We start from the raw sequence: 16,949 nt of genomic DNA on the forward strand, positions 1-16,949 counted from the left end.
ATACGATCAGCGGCTAGCAATTAACCTTAGCCCGAATAACCAAAAAATGCTACTTGCTGAAATGCTAAGCTAACATGCTAATGTTAATTAGCACTAGCCACAAAGAATTAAATACATGCTAATTCTACCATGTTAATGTTAATTGTTAGCCATCTGCGCTAGCAATGAGCATTAGCCACGAAGAATTAAATACATGATCCTTGCTAACATGTTAATGTTAATTAACATTAGCCACTAGGAATTAAGTACATGCTCATGTTAACATGCTAAAGCTAACCTGCTAATGATAATTGCTAGCGCGTTGGTCTGTCTAAAATGACAGACAATGACAGCAGAGCAGCTAGCATGTTAACGTTTAGCATTAGCCATTAAGTATTAAATAAATGCAATGTTAACAGCTAATGTTAACATGCTAATGCACCTGGTAATGTTAACCTGCTAATGCTTATTGATTACTATTAACCACTAAGAATTAAATACATCTCATTGATAAAATGCTAATGCTAGCATGCTAAGTAACTGCTAGCACGTTAATGCTAGCCACACTCATTTCAGCCGCTAGCTGCTCCTGTGTCTAAATAAAACATGTTAAAAATGACTATTTGTATGTATTTGTGAAAGTGTTAAATCATCACTAACTTTTTTATTTTTAAATGAAATGTTAGTTTTATTTATAAAAGTGTGTTTTTTGTTTTAATTAATGATTTATATTTTTATATTGTGTTATTTATGTGTTTTAAATATGTTAAGATGAGGGAGCTTGAGGACTGCCTGATTGTTGTGTAAATAAATCTGTTAAAAAGACTATTTGAGGTGTGCTTTTTTTTTCTGGCTGCTCATGGTAGTAAAGACATGCTAATTGCTAATATTTGCAGCCAATGGTAACATGCTAATGTTAATTGCTAGCGCTGACGCCACTAAGAATTAAATACATGATAATTGCTAACATGCTAATGCTAGCATTAGCCACTAAGAATAAAATAAATGCTAATATTAACATGTTAAGTCTAATTGCTAGCATGTCAGCTAGCCACGATTTTTAGTAACTAAGAATACATGTTATGTTAAATGCTAATGTTAATTGCATCACTGTTAGCAATTGATGTTAGCCATTAAGAATTAAATACATGCTAATGTGCTCCAGTGTCTAAATAAACATATTAAAAATGACTATTTGAGGTGTGCTTTTTGACTACAGACCCCCGGCAACAGCCCACTCGTCACTCTCAAAATTTCTGCGGGAATTTTCTAGTTATTTTTCTTCTTCCGTACGTTTTTTGTCACGTAACTACTCCTACAAATTTTGTCCCACAAAAATAAAAATTATACCACTAGATTCAGCTCATTCATGCCACTCCTGCTATTACTTTTCTACATTCTAATATTAATATTCTACAAATTATTCAACTTTTTCTGCAAATATTTTCCCTATTAAAATTAATTATACAAACTTCAAATCATTCTACAAAACTTCTACAAACATTCTACAATTTCAACAATTTCTACTACTACTACAGACTTCATTCGAAATTCAAATTGTACACAAACTCTTCAACTATTAAACTCGTAATTAACTTTTTTCAAAATCTTTTACCGTTTTTAAACTATCGAGGCTCAATTTTCAAAATCTTTTACCGTTTTTAAACTATCGAGGCTCAAAGTTGATCAGGTTTTTACTCAAATTCTGTGTTTATAATGAGTGTGTATGTGGTTTCCTAAAGTGATGACATCATCAGCTAGAGTGTGAAGATGACAAAATGATCAGTGAAAAAATAAAACGTTTTCGACTATGGTGGCCTCAAATGCACAGCTACAGACATGATTATACCATCAAAACGTAGGAAAATCCGAGGTGGTCGCAGTGATAACACTGTTGAAGCTGTCATATACTCCCATGTTAAAAAAGCGGGAAATTTTCTGGAGGAAGGCGAAAGTAACGTTTCTCTCTCTTGCTCCCAAGGGCACATTTCTTCATTTATCGACACAATAGACTATGTAGACGATCAGGAAGGGCACAGGATGCTCAAAGTTAAGCCGGTTCAATGATTGGAAATACGGTTTTGGCCAGAAATCCTTCCTGTTCGAGAGGAGGTCTCAGCATTTTCTCTCAATTTCTAAATGACATTCTAACAGGTGCAGTAACTGCTCTGCTGATTACAGTTGGTCCTGGTTGCTTGGCAACCTCAGCCTGCTTGACGAGGAGAGGGGGGAGGGGCCAGCAGACAGAAGCCGAGCGGCAGCTATTTTTGTAGTTCTTAGCACTTAATTTGAACTCGTCTGTGTAAAATGGCAGACAGAGACAGCAGAGCATTAGCGCGCGCGCGTGCTAATGCTCTGCTGGGGAAAAAATTTCTGGAGGAAAGCAGAAGTAACGTTTCTCTCTCTTGCTCCCAAGGGCACATTTCTTCATTTAACCACACAAAACGGCTATGTAGACGATCAGGAAGGGCTCACGATGCTGAAAGTTAAGCCGGTTCAATGATTGGAAATACGGTTTGGCCAGAAGTCCTTCCTGTTCGAGAGGAGGTCTCAGCATTTTCTCTCAGTCTCTGAGTGACATTCTGAAGGCCAACTCACACAGGACGCGGAACGGAAGCGGAACGGCACCGCCGCGGTCACCGTAGCAAATAGAAGCCAGTCTAGTCAATGAGAGCACTCACACAGGGCGCGGCTCAGCCGTGGCTCAGAAGCGTCCCAGAAGCGGCTCTCCGCACCACGGCGCGAGCTTTCCGCAGGATTTCTATTTCTTCCGCGAGCCGCGGCTAAACCTCGTAAATTTCAACAGAGCACTGCGCACCAGACAGGAAATCCGACAGAGAATCAACATAATAAACTTCCGCCCCCTTTCAAAATAAAACACAATATTCAGTTCATGTAGGTTTTTACAACTTCACATCAACGTTACGTCATGACCGGTGGCACCAGGTGATCAAAGATCGATCAAAGGGTCTCAACGAGAGACTAATTGTTGACGTGGAACAACACACAATCATTTATGACACAACAGATGCTTTTTATAATCTCCTCCAAGTCGGAGAAGCAAAGTCAGCTGTTTGTATGCCGTTCATTTCCGGGCCTGACAGTGGAGGTAGGTGCCTGACAGTGGAGGTCATCTCTTGTGTGACCTGGAGACACTTTTCATAAACTCTAAACCATTTTATTCTCCGCGGGAGTTTTCCTCGTTTATTCTGGTCGGAGTCTACATCCCTCCTCAGGCCTGTGTTTCTGAGGCATTACAACACCTGGGCGACCAGATAAACAACGTGGAGAAAAAACACCCAGACTCTCTGCTTATTGTTTTGGGGGGCTATACATACATTATATATACACACACACACACACACACACACACACATATTAGGGGGGGCAATCGATATGGCAATATATCGTGATACTTGGCCGATAAAATATCGATTTTTTCAACTCCAAATATCGATACTTTGTTAAAATAATGATTGATTGGTGTTAAGACGCGCTGTGAATACAATGGGATTTCTTTGCCTCCAGTCCGGTAGATGGCGCCTTAGAGACACTCTGTTCTGTGGTGCATGCATTTCTGTGCTAGAGGAAGCTGCTTATAGATATTATATATTATATATATATCTAGCTATATATATATATTATTATATATCTACCTATCTCATCTCTATATAATATATCGCGCTAGTACCAAGCGCGGCTAGGCCGTAAGCGAGCGGTTAAAACATCCCTCAACGAGTTGCATTGACCTGCGACGGATGGACCTCCAGAGTCATATGTGACCATAACGTCCCACTACATCTCTGATGACTGGGAAATGGTTACGCATGTTTTGCAAACAAGGGCAATGCATGAGAGCCACACCGGCAGTAACCGGCGGATTTGCTGAAGAGGGCCGTGGACGAATAGGGCATTCAGGATAAGGAGCCCGCCATTGTCACCGACAACGCCAGAAACATGACCAACGCAGCAGAGCTAGTCGGGATGCTGCATTTTAAATGCTTCGCACATACACTAAATTTGTCCTCTCAGCGCGCACTGAAGTTGCCAGCAGTCCAGCGTTTGTTGGCTAGAGTGAGGCGGATTACCAACTTTTTCAGACGCAGTGCAATTGCCACCCATGTTTTGAAAGAAAAGCAGAAGCTGTTGAATCTGGAGCAGCATAAACTAAAGACTGACGTGGTCACTAGATGGAATAGTGCACACGATATGCTCCAACGCTTCCTGGAGCAGCAGGTGGCTATCACCGCTGCCCTGCTGTCAAATGAGGTCAGAAAGAATGAAAAAGATATTTGCACTCTCAGTGAGGCCGACATTACAGCTGCAGAAGAAATAGTCGCTGCTATGAAGCCCATGAAGATTGCCACTGTGGTCATGGAAGAAGAAAAAACTCCCACGCTGTCAGGGGTCGCGCCAGTCCATGCGCACCTGATCCAAGAGCTCCAGGAGAGTCCAGGTGACTCTAACATGGGACTCACACAGGAGGCGTGTCAGCCGCGGAACGGCAGCGGAGCGAGCCGGCCGTATTCACGCGAGATCACGAGAGAATCCTGGACATACGTGAGACCCCGCGATAAACAGTGTATAAAGAAAACAACAACAAACAGCTGACTTTGCTTCTCCGACGTGGAGGAGATTATAAAAAGCATCTGTTGTGTCATAAACTATTGTGTGTTGTTCCACTTCAACAATTAGTCTCTCGTCGTTCATATTGAGACCCTTTGATCGATCTTTGATCACCTGGTGCCACCGGTCATGATGTAACGTTGATGTGAAGTTGTAAAAAGCTACATGAACTGCGTATTGTGTTTTATTTTGAAAGGGGGCGGAAGTTTATTACGTTGATTCTGTGTCGGATTTCCTGTCTGGTGCGCAGTGCTCTGTTGAAATTTACGAGGTTTAGCAGCGGCTCGCGGCAAAAATAGAAATGCTACGGAAAGCTCGCACCGTGGCACGGAGAGACGCTTCTGGGACGCTTCTGAGACGCGCCCTGTGTGAGTGCTCTCACTGACTAGACTGGCGGCTATTTGCTACGGTGACCGCGGCGCTGCCGTTCCGCTGCTGTAATGCCTCCGGTGTGAGTTGGCCTTAACATGAAAAAAAGAGATAAAAACTACCATATGTGAGGACCTCAAGAGGAGGTACGTAGATCAGCAGAGGGAGATTCTTCATGTATGTGCAGCTCTGGATCCCAGATTTAAGACTTACACGGGACTCACACCGAACGCGGAACGGAAGCGGAACGGTACTTTGCCCGGCGTCAACTCACACCGGACGCGGATCAGCCGCGGAACGGCAGCGGAGCGAGCCGGCCGTATTCACGCGAGATCACGAGATCACGCGAGAATCCTGGACATACCCGAGACCCCGCGATAAACAGTGTATAAAAAAAACAACAACAACAAACAGCAGACTTTGCTTCTCCGACGTGGAGGAGATTATAAAAAGCATCTGTTGTGTCATAAATGATTGTGTGTTGTTCCACGTCAACAATTAGTCTCTCGTTGAGACCCTTTGATTGATCTTTGATCACCTGGTGCCACCGGTCATGACGTAACGTTGATGTGAAGTTGTAAAAAGCTACATGAACTGTGTATTGTGTTTTATTTTGAAGGGGGGCGGAAGTTTATTATGTTGATTCAAGGCCCGGTTTCCTGTCTGGTGCGCAGTGCTCTGTTGAAATTTACGAGGTTCAGCCGCGGCTCGCGGAAGAAATAGAAATCCTGCGGAAAGCTCGCGCCGTGGCGCGGAGAGCCGCTTCTGGGACGCTTCTGATCCGCGTGTGAGTGCTCTCATTGACTAGACTGGATTCTATTTGCTACGGTGACCGCGGCGGTGCCGTTCCGCTTCTGTTCCGCGTCCGGTGTGAGTTGGCCTTAAGCCATTCTTGACTGAGGTTGAACGCAAGATCGTCTATGACAGAGTCACCACAGAGGCTGCAAGGAGCCAGAAACCGTTTCAGGTGAGCTGGACTACTAAATATATATATTGAAAAAATGTGTTAAAAAGTATAAAATACATTAAAACTGTGTTTTAGTAAACAATTTTATTACATGAACAGATTATATGGTGGCATTTAATCGTATTTTATTTCATTTAGGCTTATGTACTTTATTTAATTTCATGTGATGCTGTTTTTCAGCAAGGAGGAGCTGGAGGGGATGAGACAGGGGAGTGCCCGACTCAAGCTGATGGAGCAAAGGAGGAAGATGAGGATGCTGGGCTGGAGGCACTAGGTGAAGAGGACGAAGGGAGCAGCCAAGGTCCAGAGGAAGAGGAGAGTTTTGCAGCCCTGTCCACATTTAAGAAGAGATCCAGGGATTCTTGTGGCCTTGCTGACCTTCTTGGCCCAACATATGCTTCAGGTCAGTAGAAAAGAATCCCTAACAGTTAATTTTACTTCTTACTTCTTATTTATTTCATATCCCTGCTCTTTAATATTTGAGCCGTACTCTGCTGAATGTTATTTGAGGGTTAAACACTAAATTTTTTTTCAGATTTTCCAACTCAAAGTATTAGGTTTATTTCCTCTGATTTAAAATCCAGATAACTAAGAGCAGGTTTGATGTACATTACTGGGAATATTTGTCCAATATTTTAAAGTGCTGTGTGTTGTATATACGTGATTTCTAGAACAAAGAGTTTCAACAACAAACAAATCCTCTATGGAGTCAGGATTTGATCAGCAACCAAAATGCACATACTTTATTCTTCCCCAAGAATTTTCAAAATGAAACTGTAGTGAAAAAAGATGTTGGATAGTCTTTAAAAAATCATTAATTAATATTTTTTGTTTTGTTTCAGAGGCTGCAAAGAAGCTGAAGATGCTAGAAAACCAGGCACAAGAGGAAATGGGAAGATTCAAAGAGACTGCTCCACTGCCAATAACAAAAGGGGCCAGTCCACTGAACTGGTGGAGGGAGCACGAGTGCGAGTTTCCTCTGCTGTCTCAACTTGCAAAGAGGTATTTGTGCATTCCTGGGACAAGTGTCTCCTGAAAGAGTTTTCTCCACTGCAGGGGACATTATTACTGCACAGAGGAGTACACTCAGCCCAGAGCACCTCGACCAGATTCTTTTTCTGAACAAAAACCTGAAAACAAACCAAGTGAAGTACAAGTTTTAGGTCTATCCATTTCAGAATGTTTATTTTTATTTTTACTTTTTATCTATTTTGATTAAAGGGACAAAAGGACTATTCTGCACTTTATTTTCTTATACTTTTTTACTGCATGCATGCACATAGGTATTTTATTTTCATTTGAACTTCAGTTCAGATTTCATACTGTGAAAATTTTGTTTACAACACTATTGTGCACTTTATTTCAGTTTTCAGCTCAGTGTTTCAGCTGTAAGAAATAAAACAAATATTGTTAATGTTTCATTAATTGAAATAAAAATAGCTGTTATGAATGAAATAGTTTTGACTCAATTTGTCCTCTGATCAATATCATCTGATGTACATAAACTTTTTAAATCGCAATATCGTGAGGTTCGTGCCAATACCCACCCCTAATCTGTGCTTTTAAAGTCTGACAGGTCAAGAAACACGAGCAGTCATACTAACTTATCTCCTAACTTATGTCCCGTTGTGTGTTTGCATGCCTTTCTGTCAGATCATAGTCACTGTGTGGAAGCAGGAGGAGGAGAGCGTGGAGGCGAGGGAGCACGGCTATCTGACTCTTCTGCAGCTCAGGAGTCCAGCACAGACCTTCAGACAGGACCTCAGCACCTTCAAGACGCAAGGTACACACACTCTGTGTCTCTCAACGCCAGACAGCTCAGTGATGCCAGAGTTTGAATACCTGTAAATTGTCATGTGTAGAACTACAGAATTCAGGGGGACGGATACAAAATCAGCCCCAATGGATTATACATCTAATGTGGTCAAAGTCATGTAGTCAGAGCTGATTTAAGGGGACAGAAAAAAACTGATCAGGGATGATTTCAAAAAACTCATTTGGGATGGACAGCTGTATACCTATTGAAGTGATTTTGTCTTTGTGATGTCACTGGCACTAACATTTCATTCTAGAAATGCAGCACAAAGTACTTACACCAAAGAAATGTCATGCGCCGAATAACTCTAACATGAAAAAACAATTTGGAGTCTATTTGAGACGGTGCTAAAAAGTTTTTAGAGCCCTCCTTTTCAACATGTGAAGTTCCTCTGTTTAACTCTGTGTCTGTGTCTTGTTTCTCTTCTCAGTCAGCACCATTCTGAATGTTCTTCCACCTCCCAGAGTCCAGTGTCAGCAGATGACAGTCTCTGGAAAACACCTGACTGTCCTCAAAGGTAAACCAGCAACTAACACTCTCACACTCAGTTTTCCTCATAGTACAAAAAAACATATGCAATGGACAAAACGGAGACAAAGCAACAAAGACCGACAACAAAACAAACATCCATCCAAATAAGATGAGCACAATAATGCATCAAATGCAGGGCATAGCCAAGCACGAAAACACACAGTGAGACTGTTAAATCTCAGCTAGCAATGCCAAAAAGTTTTCCAGGTTCTCTGAAAGTGTAAAACAATTATTATTGTTATTATTTATTGAAACAAACTTTCTCCATCCTTGCGATCAAAAGCATTTCATTAAACCAGCTCTTGAAACACGGGGGCAGATGAAATTTCCAGTTGAGTAATTTTTATTTATTTTTTTCTGCAACCATACCTAGTTTGAGAATGTGTTGATGAAAGATGAGCACCTGTGTGCTGTCAGAGCAGCCAGTGTGCAGTCTGGCTGAATGTTTAGGTAAACAGTTAAATCTGTCAGCTCAGAAGTTCTTTGGTATTTGACTGCTGACCTGCTGTGCCACATCTGTCACACAGAGAGGAAACGATTTCAATATTTTGCTGAGTTTGGTTTTAGAACAATGTAATCTATATATGACTATATATGGCAAAGAAGTTCCCAGGACTGTCGAGGATTCAGTTTCTAACATCAGACCGGTCATTATCGGGGAAGCCCTGTTGCCCACGTTTGCTGCCCAGTAATAATGCTTTAATACAGGAAGCAATGTGAGGATGTTTATCTGCCCAGTTGTATTCGTTGTAAGTCATCTCACATGATACTATTCAGCCAATCAAATCTGTACCTTCAAACTCATTGAGTGAAATACATACACCCACCGACACAGTCTCAGTTAAAAAGGCCCATCATTAGTGTTAGTTATTATAATCCGTAAACAGCTGATGAGTCTGCTCTTTCCTCAGTGTTGAACTGCAGCTCCCAGGAGGAGGTCTGTGTCAGAGACATGAAGATCCTTCCTAACTATAACTCATCCTTTCTTCCAATCATGCCGGATGGTTCAGTTCTCATAGTCGACAATGTCTGGTAAGTACATGGTCAAACTCATTGTGTGTTTACTCAACAAGCTGGGCTGATGTACTGGAAATGTCTGGCAGACAGAGACACGTCAGAGGGAACTGACATTTTCAAAGCTGGATTTTTGCAGCTCCTTATCATCAGGCTGCTCCAATAGAGATAATATTTCTCTTATTTTGGCTTCAATGCATTGTCCGCCTGTAAATCCAGAATAGAATTTAAAATCCTACTGCTTACCTACAAAGCTCTTCATGGTCAGGCACCATTATACTTTTTATTTTTTACGATATATTTTTTTGGCCTTTTTAAGCTTTATTTGACAGAGACAGCTGAAGAGTGACAGGAATGTGGGGAGAAAGAGATGAGGAACGACATGCAGCAAAGGGCCACAGGTCGGATTCAAACTCTGGGTCGCCGCTGAGCCTTCATGCATGGGGTGGATGCTCTACCAACTGAGCTAATCGACACCTCAGGCACCATCATATCTTAAAGAGCTCGTAGTACCTTATTACCCCTCTAGAACACTGCGCTCTCAGAATGTAGGGATCTTTGTGGTTCCTGTAGTCTCCAAAAGTAGATTGGGAGCCAGAGCTTTCAGCCTGCTTGACGTCCACTACAAATACTATCATTATTTTCATTATTTTTATCATTATTACTACTATTAGTCATATCTCCACTAAAATTTATAGTCATCATTACTAATATTGCTGTTGCGTATCTCTCTAAACTCAAACCATTCCTGGCAGATGGGCACCCACCATGAGCCGGGTTCTGCTCGAGGTTTTCTGCCCAGGGAGTTTTTTTTGTCGCTTTTGGCGCTTGCTCTGGTGGGAGTTGTTGAGTCTCTGTTAATAATATTGTAAAAATTACACTAAACCAGGCAAACCACTTGGACACTCCCTATTTTCTTTTTGATGATTGAAATTAATTAAATTTTATTCATATAGCACCAAATCATAACAGAAGTTATCTCATGTCACGTTCAAGAGAATCCCAGATCTAGGCGTAGCCACAATCCACGAGAAGCTGTGAGATGAGAAAGCAGAAAAACTCTGTGGTAGGAGCATGCTGGATGGTTCATTTCTGGTTGTGGAATGATTGAACTGTTTTGTGTTTCTTTGTTGTTAATTTGTTTAGTTTGTATTCATCTGTAACAGTTGTTAATTCCACCACAGACTCATGATCGATGTCCGCAGTGACATTGTTATATCTTGGATCTTGTCCAGTTTGTGTCTTGCAGTTCAGACAGCAAGGCGGCATCTGGTTGTTTCGTGACCTCTCGTCACCCAGGGCTCCCAGGGTCAAAGTTTATTTTTATATTTCACCCTAGGCAACATAGATTCATGGTGTTTCTCCCTAAATGCTGGCAGAGATTCTGCTCTGTAGCAGTGATCCAGAGTGTTAGTGGTGCAAACAGTTGGGTTGATGGAAGTCAGGCATATCCTTATCAGAGAGCTGTGTGTTCTAACAAACACTCATTTGTTTCCACTTCCTATTAAAGCCACCAATCAGCTGAGGTCACCATGGCTTCATTTTATCGGATAGACAGCAAATCATCACGTTTACCCAGCATGCTCAGCGCCCTGGAGGAACAGAACTTCCTGTTCCAGTTGCAGCTGCAAGACAAAGCAGAGGAGGACTCTAGTGAGGTGAGGAGACATGATGACGACTGTGCCGGCTTCCTTCACTTCTCCGCTGTTCAGTCAGTTGTTCTCACTGAGGTCAGCAGCTCGTTCAGATGACAGAGAATCACATCAGTACACTGCTGTGAATACTAATGAGCTACAGACTGTGTCAACTATAACACTCTGAAAGGAGTTTTAACACACACAGGTTTTGTGATCTTAGTGTAAAGTTACCGCCAGAGGTGAGCTCTGCCTCCTGCCTTTGTTAGACGAGCAAAAACACCAACAGCTTAACTGGGTTACCTGCATCACAGCTGATTTTAGCAGCTGTGATGCAGGTAACCCAGTTAAAAACAAAGAAAAGACCAGAAAAAAAACAGAAGGCTGAGGATGGATCACATCTCTTCAGGCCTACAGAGAGGTTGTTGTGACACCCTGATTGTCTGATTGGCTGCTCTCAATTATTATGTAGAAGCCAGTCTGCACATCCTGTTTAACAAATTATTCCAATCCCTTCAATCAACGTTTAGTATGATTTTTGTCATTCTGCTAAAGCAAAATCATGACAAGTATCAAAGAATGGAGAAGAGCCACACAGTTTGAACTGATCTAATTACTGTACATGAAATCCTGTGTCCTGATAAGTGTAATGTATATGTTTGTGTAGGGTTTGGAGGTTCCGTTGGTGGCTGTGTTGCAGTGGTACAATCCAACACTCCCTTTCACAAGGTAACTGTTCTTCTGTTTAACATGCAGCCATTAAGTGTAATGTTGTGCAGAGTGCTGTGAAAACAATGGAATAATCACTGATTTTATGAGCATGTCATAGCACATGTGGAAGTGACAGTAAAATGACTATAGAGTCCTGGCACCGTGCTTACTGCCTGACTGTCATGGCTTATTGGGACATGCGTTGTTGGAACAGTCATCATCAGTGCTCTAAAATAAAAGTCTAGTCTGCTTCCTTCCCAGATATATCTCTAGCTGTTACTCATTGCCCAGTATCCGCTTGGATCGTCCTCAGCTGGTGATGACAGCTTCCTGTCCCAGTGCTGTCAGGCCTCTGGAGCACTTCTGGGTAAAATATACCCTGCTGAACAACTTACAGGACTTCCTGGCTGTCCGTCTGATCTGGAATTCTGAAGGTGAGAAGCAGGCTTCACCATCACAGTCTCACAGGCTAGTCCTACACAATGTCCATGTCTGTTAGAGGTCATTATAGAGATATTGTGTCTCAGCAGCTCGTCCACTAATCAGGTGATCAGCGGTTTCATCCCTGGCTCCTCCAGTCTGCATGCAGCAGATGTTAGGTTTTCTTGCTCAACAAAGCAGGCGTAGGTGTGCCTCAAAAATACATGTGACGTACATGGTTTAATATGTAATACACAAATGAAGTATGCAGTATGTTATTTGACAAATCACAGTGTAATAATCCCAGGGGTGTGAAATCTATGATAACTGGGAGTGTCAGGCTGTTTTAGTCAGCTACCCTCATCCAGCTGTGACCATGACCGGGCCATTGTTTCGTGGTGTAATCTTTGTGCAGGCTACATTTTGGAGTCAGGCTTTGAGATGTGTTTACTGGGTGTGTCCAGCTATGATGAGATCCAACATTACAGTGAAGTACATAAATGTGTCAGTGTTTGAACACATCTGTGGAGACCAAGGACAGTTTTTAAAATGATTTCAGAGACACACAGGTAGTTAACCTGCTGGGAACCTGCTGTTGTTGGCCATCGTTACTGTATGGTAAATGGTAAATGGACTGTATCAAATCAAATCAAATCAATTTTATTTGTATAGCCCAAAGTCACAAAGTACATTTGCCTCAAAGGGCTTTACAATCTGTACAGGGAGTGACACCCTCTGTCCTTAGACCCTCGGTTCGAGTGAGGAAAAACTATGCGCCTCCATTAGAGCAGCTGCACACCCAATTTTCTAGTATAGAGACTGTGTCTGTCCACCGTCCACCTACAGTATTTCAAGATAAAACAAACTTAATTCTCCAACAGTCAGATTCCTGAATACCAGTCCTTGTCCTCTAAAGGTCCTCTCTGTTTTAGTCAATGAATTAATATCTGATTATGATATTGACTTAATTTGTCTTACTGAAACCTGGCTGCAGGAGGATGAATATGTTATCTTAAATTAATCAAAATAACGCTAATGCTCATTTCACCTGCATTAAACTAACCAACTTGGCCATAGGGCAATAGACAGAATTATTTGATTGACATTTTATCATATTCATCATATCATAGGTTGGGGGCTTTATCCTACTCGCTGCATTTCTGCAGGGGACATTATTACTGCACAGAGGAGTACACTCAGCCCAGAGCACCTCGACCAGATTTTTTCTGAACAAAGCCTGAAAACAAACTAAGTGAATACATTTTAAGGTTTAATTTTAGGTCTATCCATTTCAGAATGTTTATTTTTACTTTTACTTTTTCCTTTGATTAAAGGGACAAAAGGACTATTCTGCACTTCTTATACTTTTTTACTGCATACTGCACATAGGTATTTTATTTTCATTTGAACTTCAGTTCAGTTTCATACTGTGAAAATTTTGTTTACAACACTATTGTGCACTTTATTTCAGTTTTAGCTCAGTGTTTCAGCTGTAAGAAATAAAACAATATTGTTATTGTTCATTAATTGAAATAAAAAATAGCTGTTATGAATGAAATAGTTTTGACTCAGTTTGTCCTCTGATCAATATCATTGATTACATAAACTCTTTAAATCGCAATATCGTGATATGTATCGTATCCTGACCCAAGTATCGGATACGTATCGTATCGTGAGGTTCATGCCAATACCCACCCCTAACACACACACTATATATAATATATTATCTATTATATATATATATTATATATATATATTCACATGTACATAGCTTTTGTTTTTGTTCTTTAGTTGTGTTTATGTTATACCAATCAAGTCCTCTGTTTTGTTTTTAACTGTGCCTGAGTTTATATATGTTTGATGTCTGTACCACAGAAAGCAAAGTGTAACCAGAAGCAAATTCCTCGTGAGCGCTCATTACGTGACGAGGACTTCAGTGAACAGCACCGCTGTGGTCAGATGCGGTAATGTTACAATGTTCTCCACCACAGAGAGAGAGAGAGAGAGAGAGAGGAGAGAGAGAGAGAGAGAGAAATCTCTCCTCTATGGCTCTTCCTGAGGTTTCTTCCACCTTTTTCCCCTGTTAAAAGGGTTTTTTGTGGGCAAGTTTTTGCTCGCTCGAACCGAGGGTCTAAGGACAGAGGGTGTCACTCCCTGTACAGTTGTAAAGCCCTCCGAGGCAATGTTTTTGTGACTTTGGGCTATACAAATTAAATTTGATTTGATTTGTTTGACTAACAGAAACTGGTAAAACTATCGATTGTGGTTACTACAGTTAAGAGCACTGTTCATGCACCGCAGAACAAGTCTCGGATAGTGTAGAGATGTAGATATGTAGATGATGTAGATAATCTTTATGTCAAAAAACGCTTACTGTAGTATGCCGCACATACGCCCTGTGCATTTGCATGTATGTTCTGACAAGCGGAAGAAACAGGAAGAGCCACAAAGGAGGGATTCCTCTCCCAGGCAGCTTAACTAAGGCATGACCTGAGCCAGCCCTAACTATAGGCTTTATCAAAAAGGAAAGTCTTAAGTCTACTCTTAAAAGGTGATGACCGTGTCTGCCTCCCGAACCCAGAATGGTAGTTTGCTCAACAGAAGAGGAGCTTGATAGCTAAAGGCTCTGGTAGATTAGGAGCAATCTAATTTAGGAAACTATAGGAACCACAAGGAACCCAGCATCCTGAGAGCGCAGTGTTCTAGAGGGGTAGTAAGGTACTATGAGCTCTTTTAGATATGATGGTGCCTGACCATGAAGAGCTTTGTTAGTAAGGAGAGAATTTTAAATTCTTCTAATTTAACAGGTAGCCAGTGCAAGGAATCCAGAATGGGAGAGATGTGATCTCTGATCTTGGTTTCCTGTCAGAACACGTGCAGCAGCATTCTGAATTAGCTGCAATGTCCAAAGAGACTTACTGGAGCAGCCTGATAACAAAGAGTTACAATAGTCCAGCCTAGAAGAAACAAATGCGTGGACTAGTTTTTCTGCATCCGCTTGAGACACGATGTGTCTTATTTTGGCGATGTTACGCAAGTAGAAGAATGCAGTCCTCGAAATTTGGTTTATGTGGATATTCTTCAAGCTTGATCGATAAATATAATTGGGTGTCATCATCATAACAATGAAAATTAATGGAGTGTTCCCAAAGGAAGCATATATAAACTGAATAGAAGTGGTCCTAGCACAGAACCTTGTGGGACTCCATGACAAACTTTGGTATGCATGGAGGATTCATCATTGGCGTGAACAAACTGAGATCGATCTAAGAAATACGACTTAAACCAGCTTAGGGCGGTTCCTTTGATGCCAATTTGATGTTCCAGTCTCTGTAAAATAATTTGATGGTCAGTGGTGTCAGATGTGGCAATAAGATTTAACAGGACAAGTACAGAGATGAGTCCTTTGTCTGATGCCATTAGGAGGTCATTTGTAACTTTGACTAATGCAGTCTCTGTGCTATGATGCACTCTGAATCCTGATTGAAAATCCTCAAATTAACTGTTGTTATGGAGAAAGTTACACAGCTGATTAGCTACAGCTTTCTCAAGTATCTTAGAGAGAAAGGGAAGGTTTGATATCAGTCTGTAATTAGCTAAAACCTCTGGATCTAGAGTGGGCTTTTTAAGAAGAGGTTTAATTACAGCTACTTTAAAAGGACTATGGTACATATCCCGATAATAAAGACAGATTAATCATATCCACTAAAGGAGGGCTAACTAGAAGTAAAACATCCTCGTGCAGCCTGGTTGGGATGGGGTCTAAGAGAAGGTTGACGGCTTAATGAAGGAATTATTAAGTTAGTTGATGAAGGTCGAAGGGAAAAAAACTGTCTAAATACATGTCAGGATTTACGGCTGTTTCCAAACTTGCTGTATTAGAATACAGATCAGTGCCTGTTGAGGGCAAGAGGTGATGGATTTTGTCTCTAATAGTTATATCTTTCATTAAGAACTTCATTAAGTCCTGCTACTTAGATCTAAAGTCACACTAACTAACCTAGTCATAGCAATGGCTTATCTCTGCTCTCCTGCTCTCTCCTGCCCGGTGTGCCACATTTTTAGCTATCCCTCGTCCTCCTTATCGGTACGCTATTTGTTAATAAATGTAGTTTATTTGTAGCTTTAGAGGCAAGGCTCTGTGATTTAGGGGCACAGTACCGCACCACCGAACAGTCAGTAGCTGCTATAGTTAGCAAGTCCCCCGTAGCCAGTGTGGTACCACCGAAGGTAGCTTTAGCTAGCCGTCTCCCAGCAGTTCCCGAGCAGCCAGGATGCTGGGTGACTGTCCGAAGAAGGCATAGCCCCAAACTGAAGCCCATGGTACACCACCAACCGCTCCACGTTTCTAACAGATTTTCCCCGATCGGTGACACACCAGCTGGGAGGCAAACTCTGGTCATTGGCAGCTCCATTTTGAGAAACGTCAGTGACTTCTGGCGGGGGCCAGAGCGGGCAACATCGAGTCTAATTCAAAACTGCTGGCTAAAGACAAACGTAGATACAGTAAGATTGTTATTCACGTTGGTGGTAATGATACCCGGTTACGCCAATCAGGTCACTAAAATGAACGCGTCATCGGTGTGTGTCGGACTCCAAGAAGCAGAGATGCAGTCTTACACGCTTCTCTGCGCCTCCATTAGAGCAGCTGCACACCCAATTTTCTAGTATAGAGACTGTGTCTGTCCACCGTCCACCTACAGTATTTCAAGATAAAACAAACTTAATTCTCCAACAGTCAGATTCCTGAATACCAGGTCCTTGTCCTCTAAAGGTTCCTCTCTGTTTTAGTCAATGAATTAATATCTGATTATGATATTGACTTAATTTGTCTTACTGAAACCTGGCTGCAGGAGGATGAATATGTTATCTTAAATTAATC

The 16,949-nt window shown here is 41.6% G+C and overlaps 2 protein-coding genes across 3 annotated transcripts in view; one reads left to right on the plus strand and one right to left on the minus strand.

Annotated features, from left to right (window-relative positions):
- The window catches only part of LOC109138220 (dysbindin-A), a 74,484-nt gene that overhangs the window by 36,645 nt on the left and 20,890 nt on the right, over window positions 1-16,949 (minus strand). The window contains exon 4 of one of the 2 annotated variants that reach the window (XM_027276212.1): window positions 6,030-6,338. The exons of the other annotated variant lie outside the window; for it this stretch is intronic. Coding sequence (XP_027132013.1) covers window positions 6,163-6,338 — 176 coding nt within the window. The 3' untranslated portion in view covers window positions 6,030-6,162. Of the gene's footprint in view, window positions 1-6,029; window positions 6,339-16,949 lie in introns of those variants that run through there. 2 annotated transcript variants of the gene reach the window in all.
- LOC113744945 (uncharacterized protein C7orf43 homolog) lies at window positions 7,595-12,161 on the plus strand. The gene is made up of 6 exons (XM_027276213.1): window positions 7,595-7,724; window positions 8,188-8,274; window positions 9,200-9,320; window positions 10,813-10,960; window positions 11,604-11,665; window positions 11,909-12,161. Exons 2-6 carry the CDS (start codon window positions 8,238-8,240, stop codon window positions 12,144-12,146), a joined length of 606 nt encoding a protein of 201 aa, XP_027132014.1. The 5' UTR covers window positions 7,595-7,724; window positions 8,188-8,237; the 3' UTR covers window positions 12,147-12,161.

This window comes from Larimichthys crocea, unplaced genomic scaffold (assembly GCF_000972845.2).
Source record: "Larimichthys crocea isolate SSNF unplaced genomic scaffold, L_crocea_2.0 scaffold323, whole genome shotgun sequence".
Classification (NCBI taxonomy): domain Eukaryota; kingdom Metazoa; phylum Chordata; class Actinopteri; family Sciaenidae; genus Larimichthys; species Larimichthys crocea.

Coding starts and splice junctions, on each gene's coding strand:
- LOC113744945 (XM_027276213.1), top strand. CDS start 8,238: ATGACAGTCTCTGGAAAACACCTGACTGTCCTCAAAG. Junction 8,275..9,199: donor ACACCTGACTGTCCTCAAAG/GTAAACCAGCAA, acceptor CTCTTTCCTCAG/TGTTGAACTGCAGCTCCCAG. Junction 9,321..10,812: donor CTCATAGTCGACAATGTCTG/GTAAGTACATGG, acceptor TTCCTATTAAAG/CCACCAATCAGCTGAGGTCA.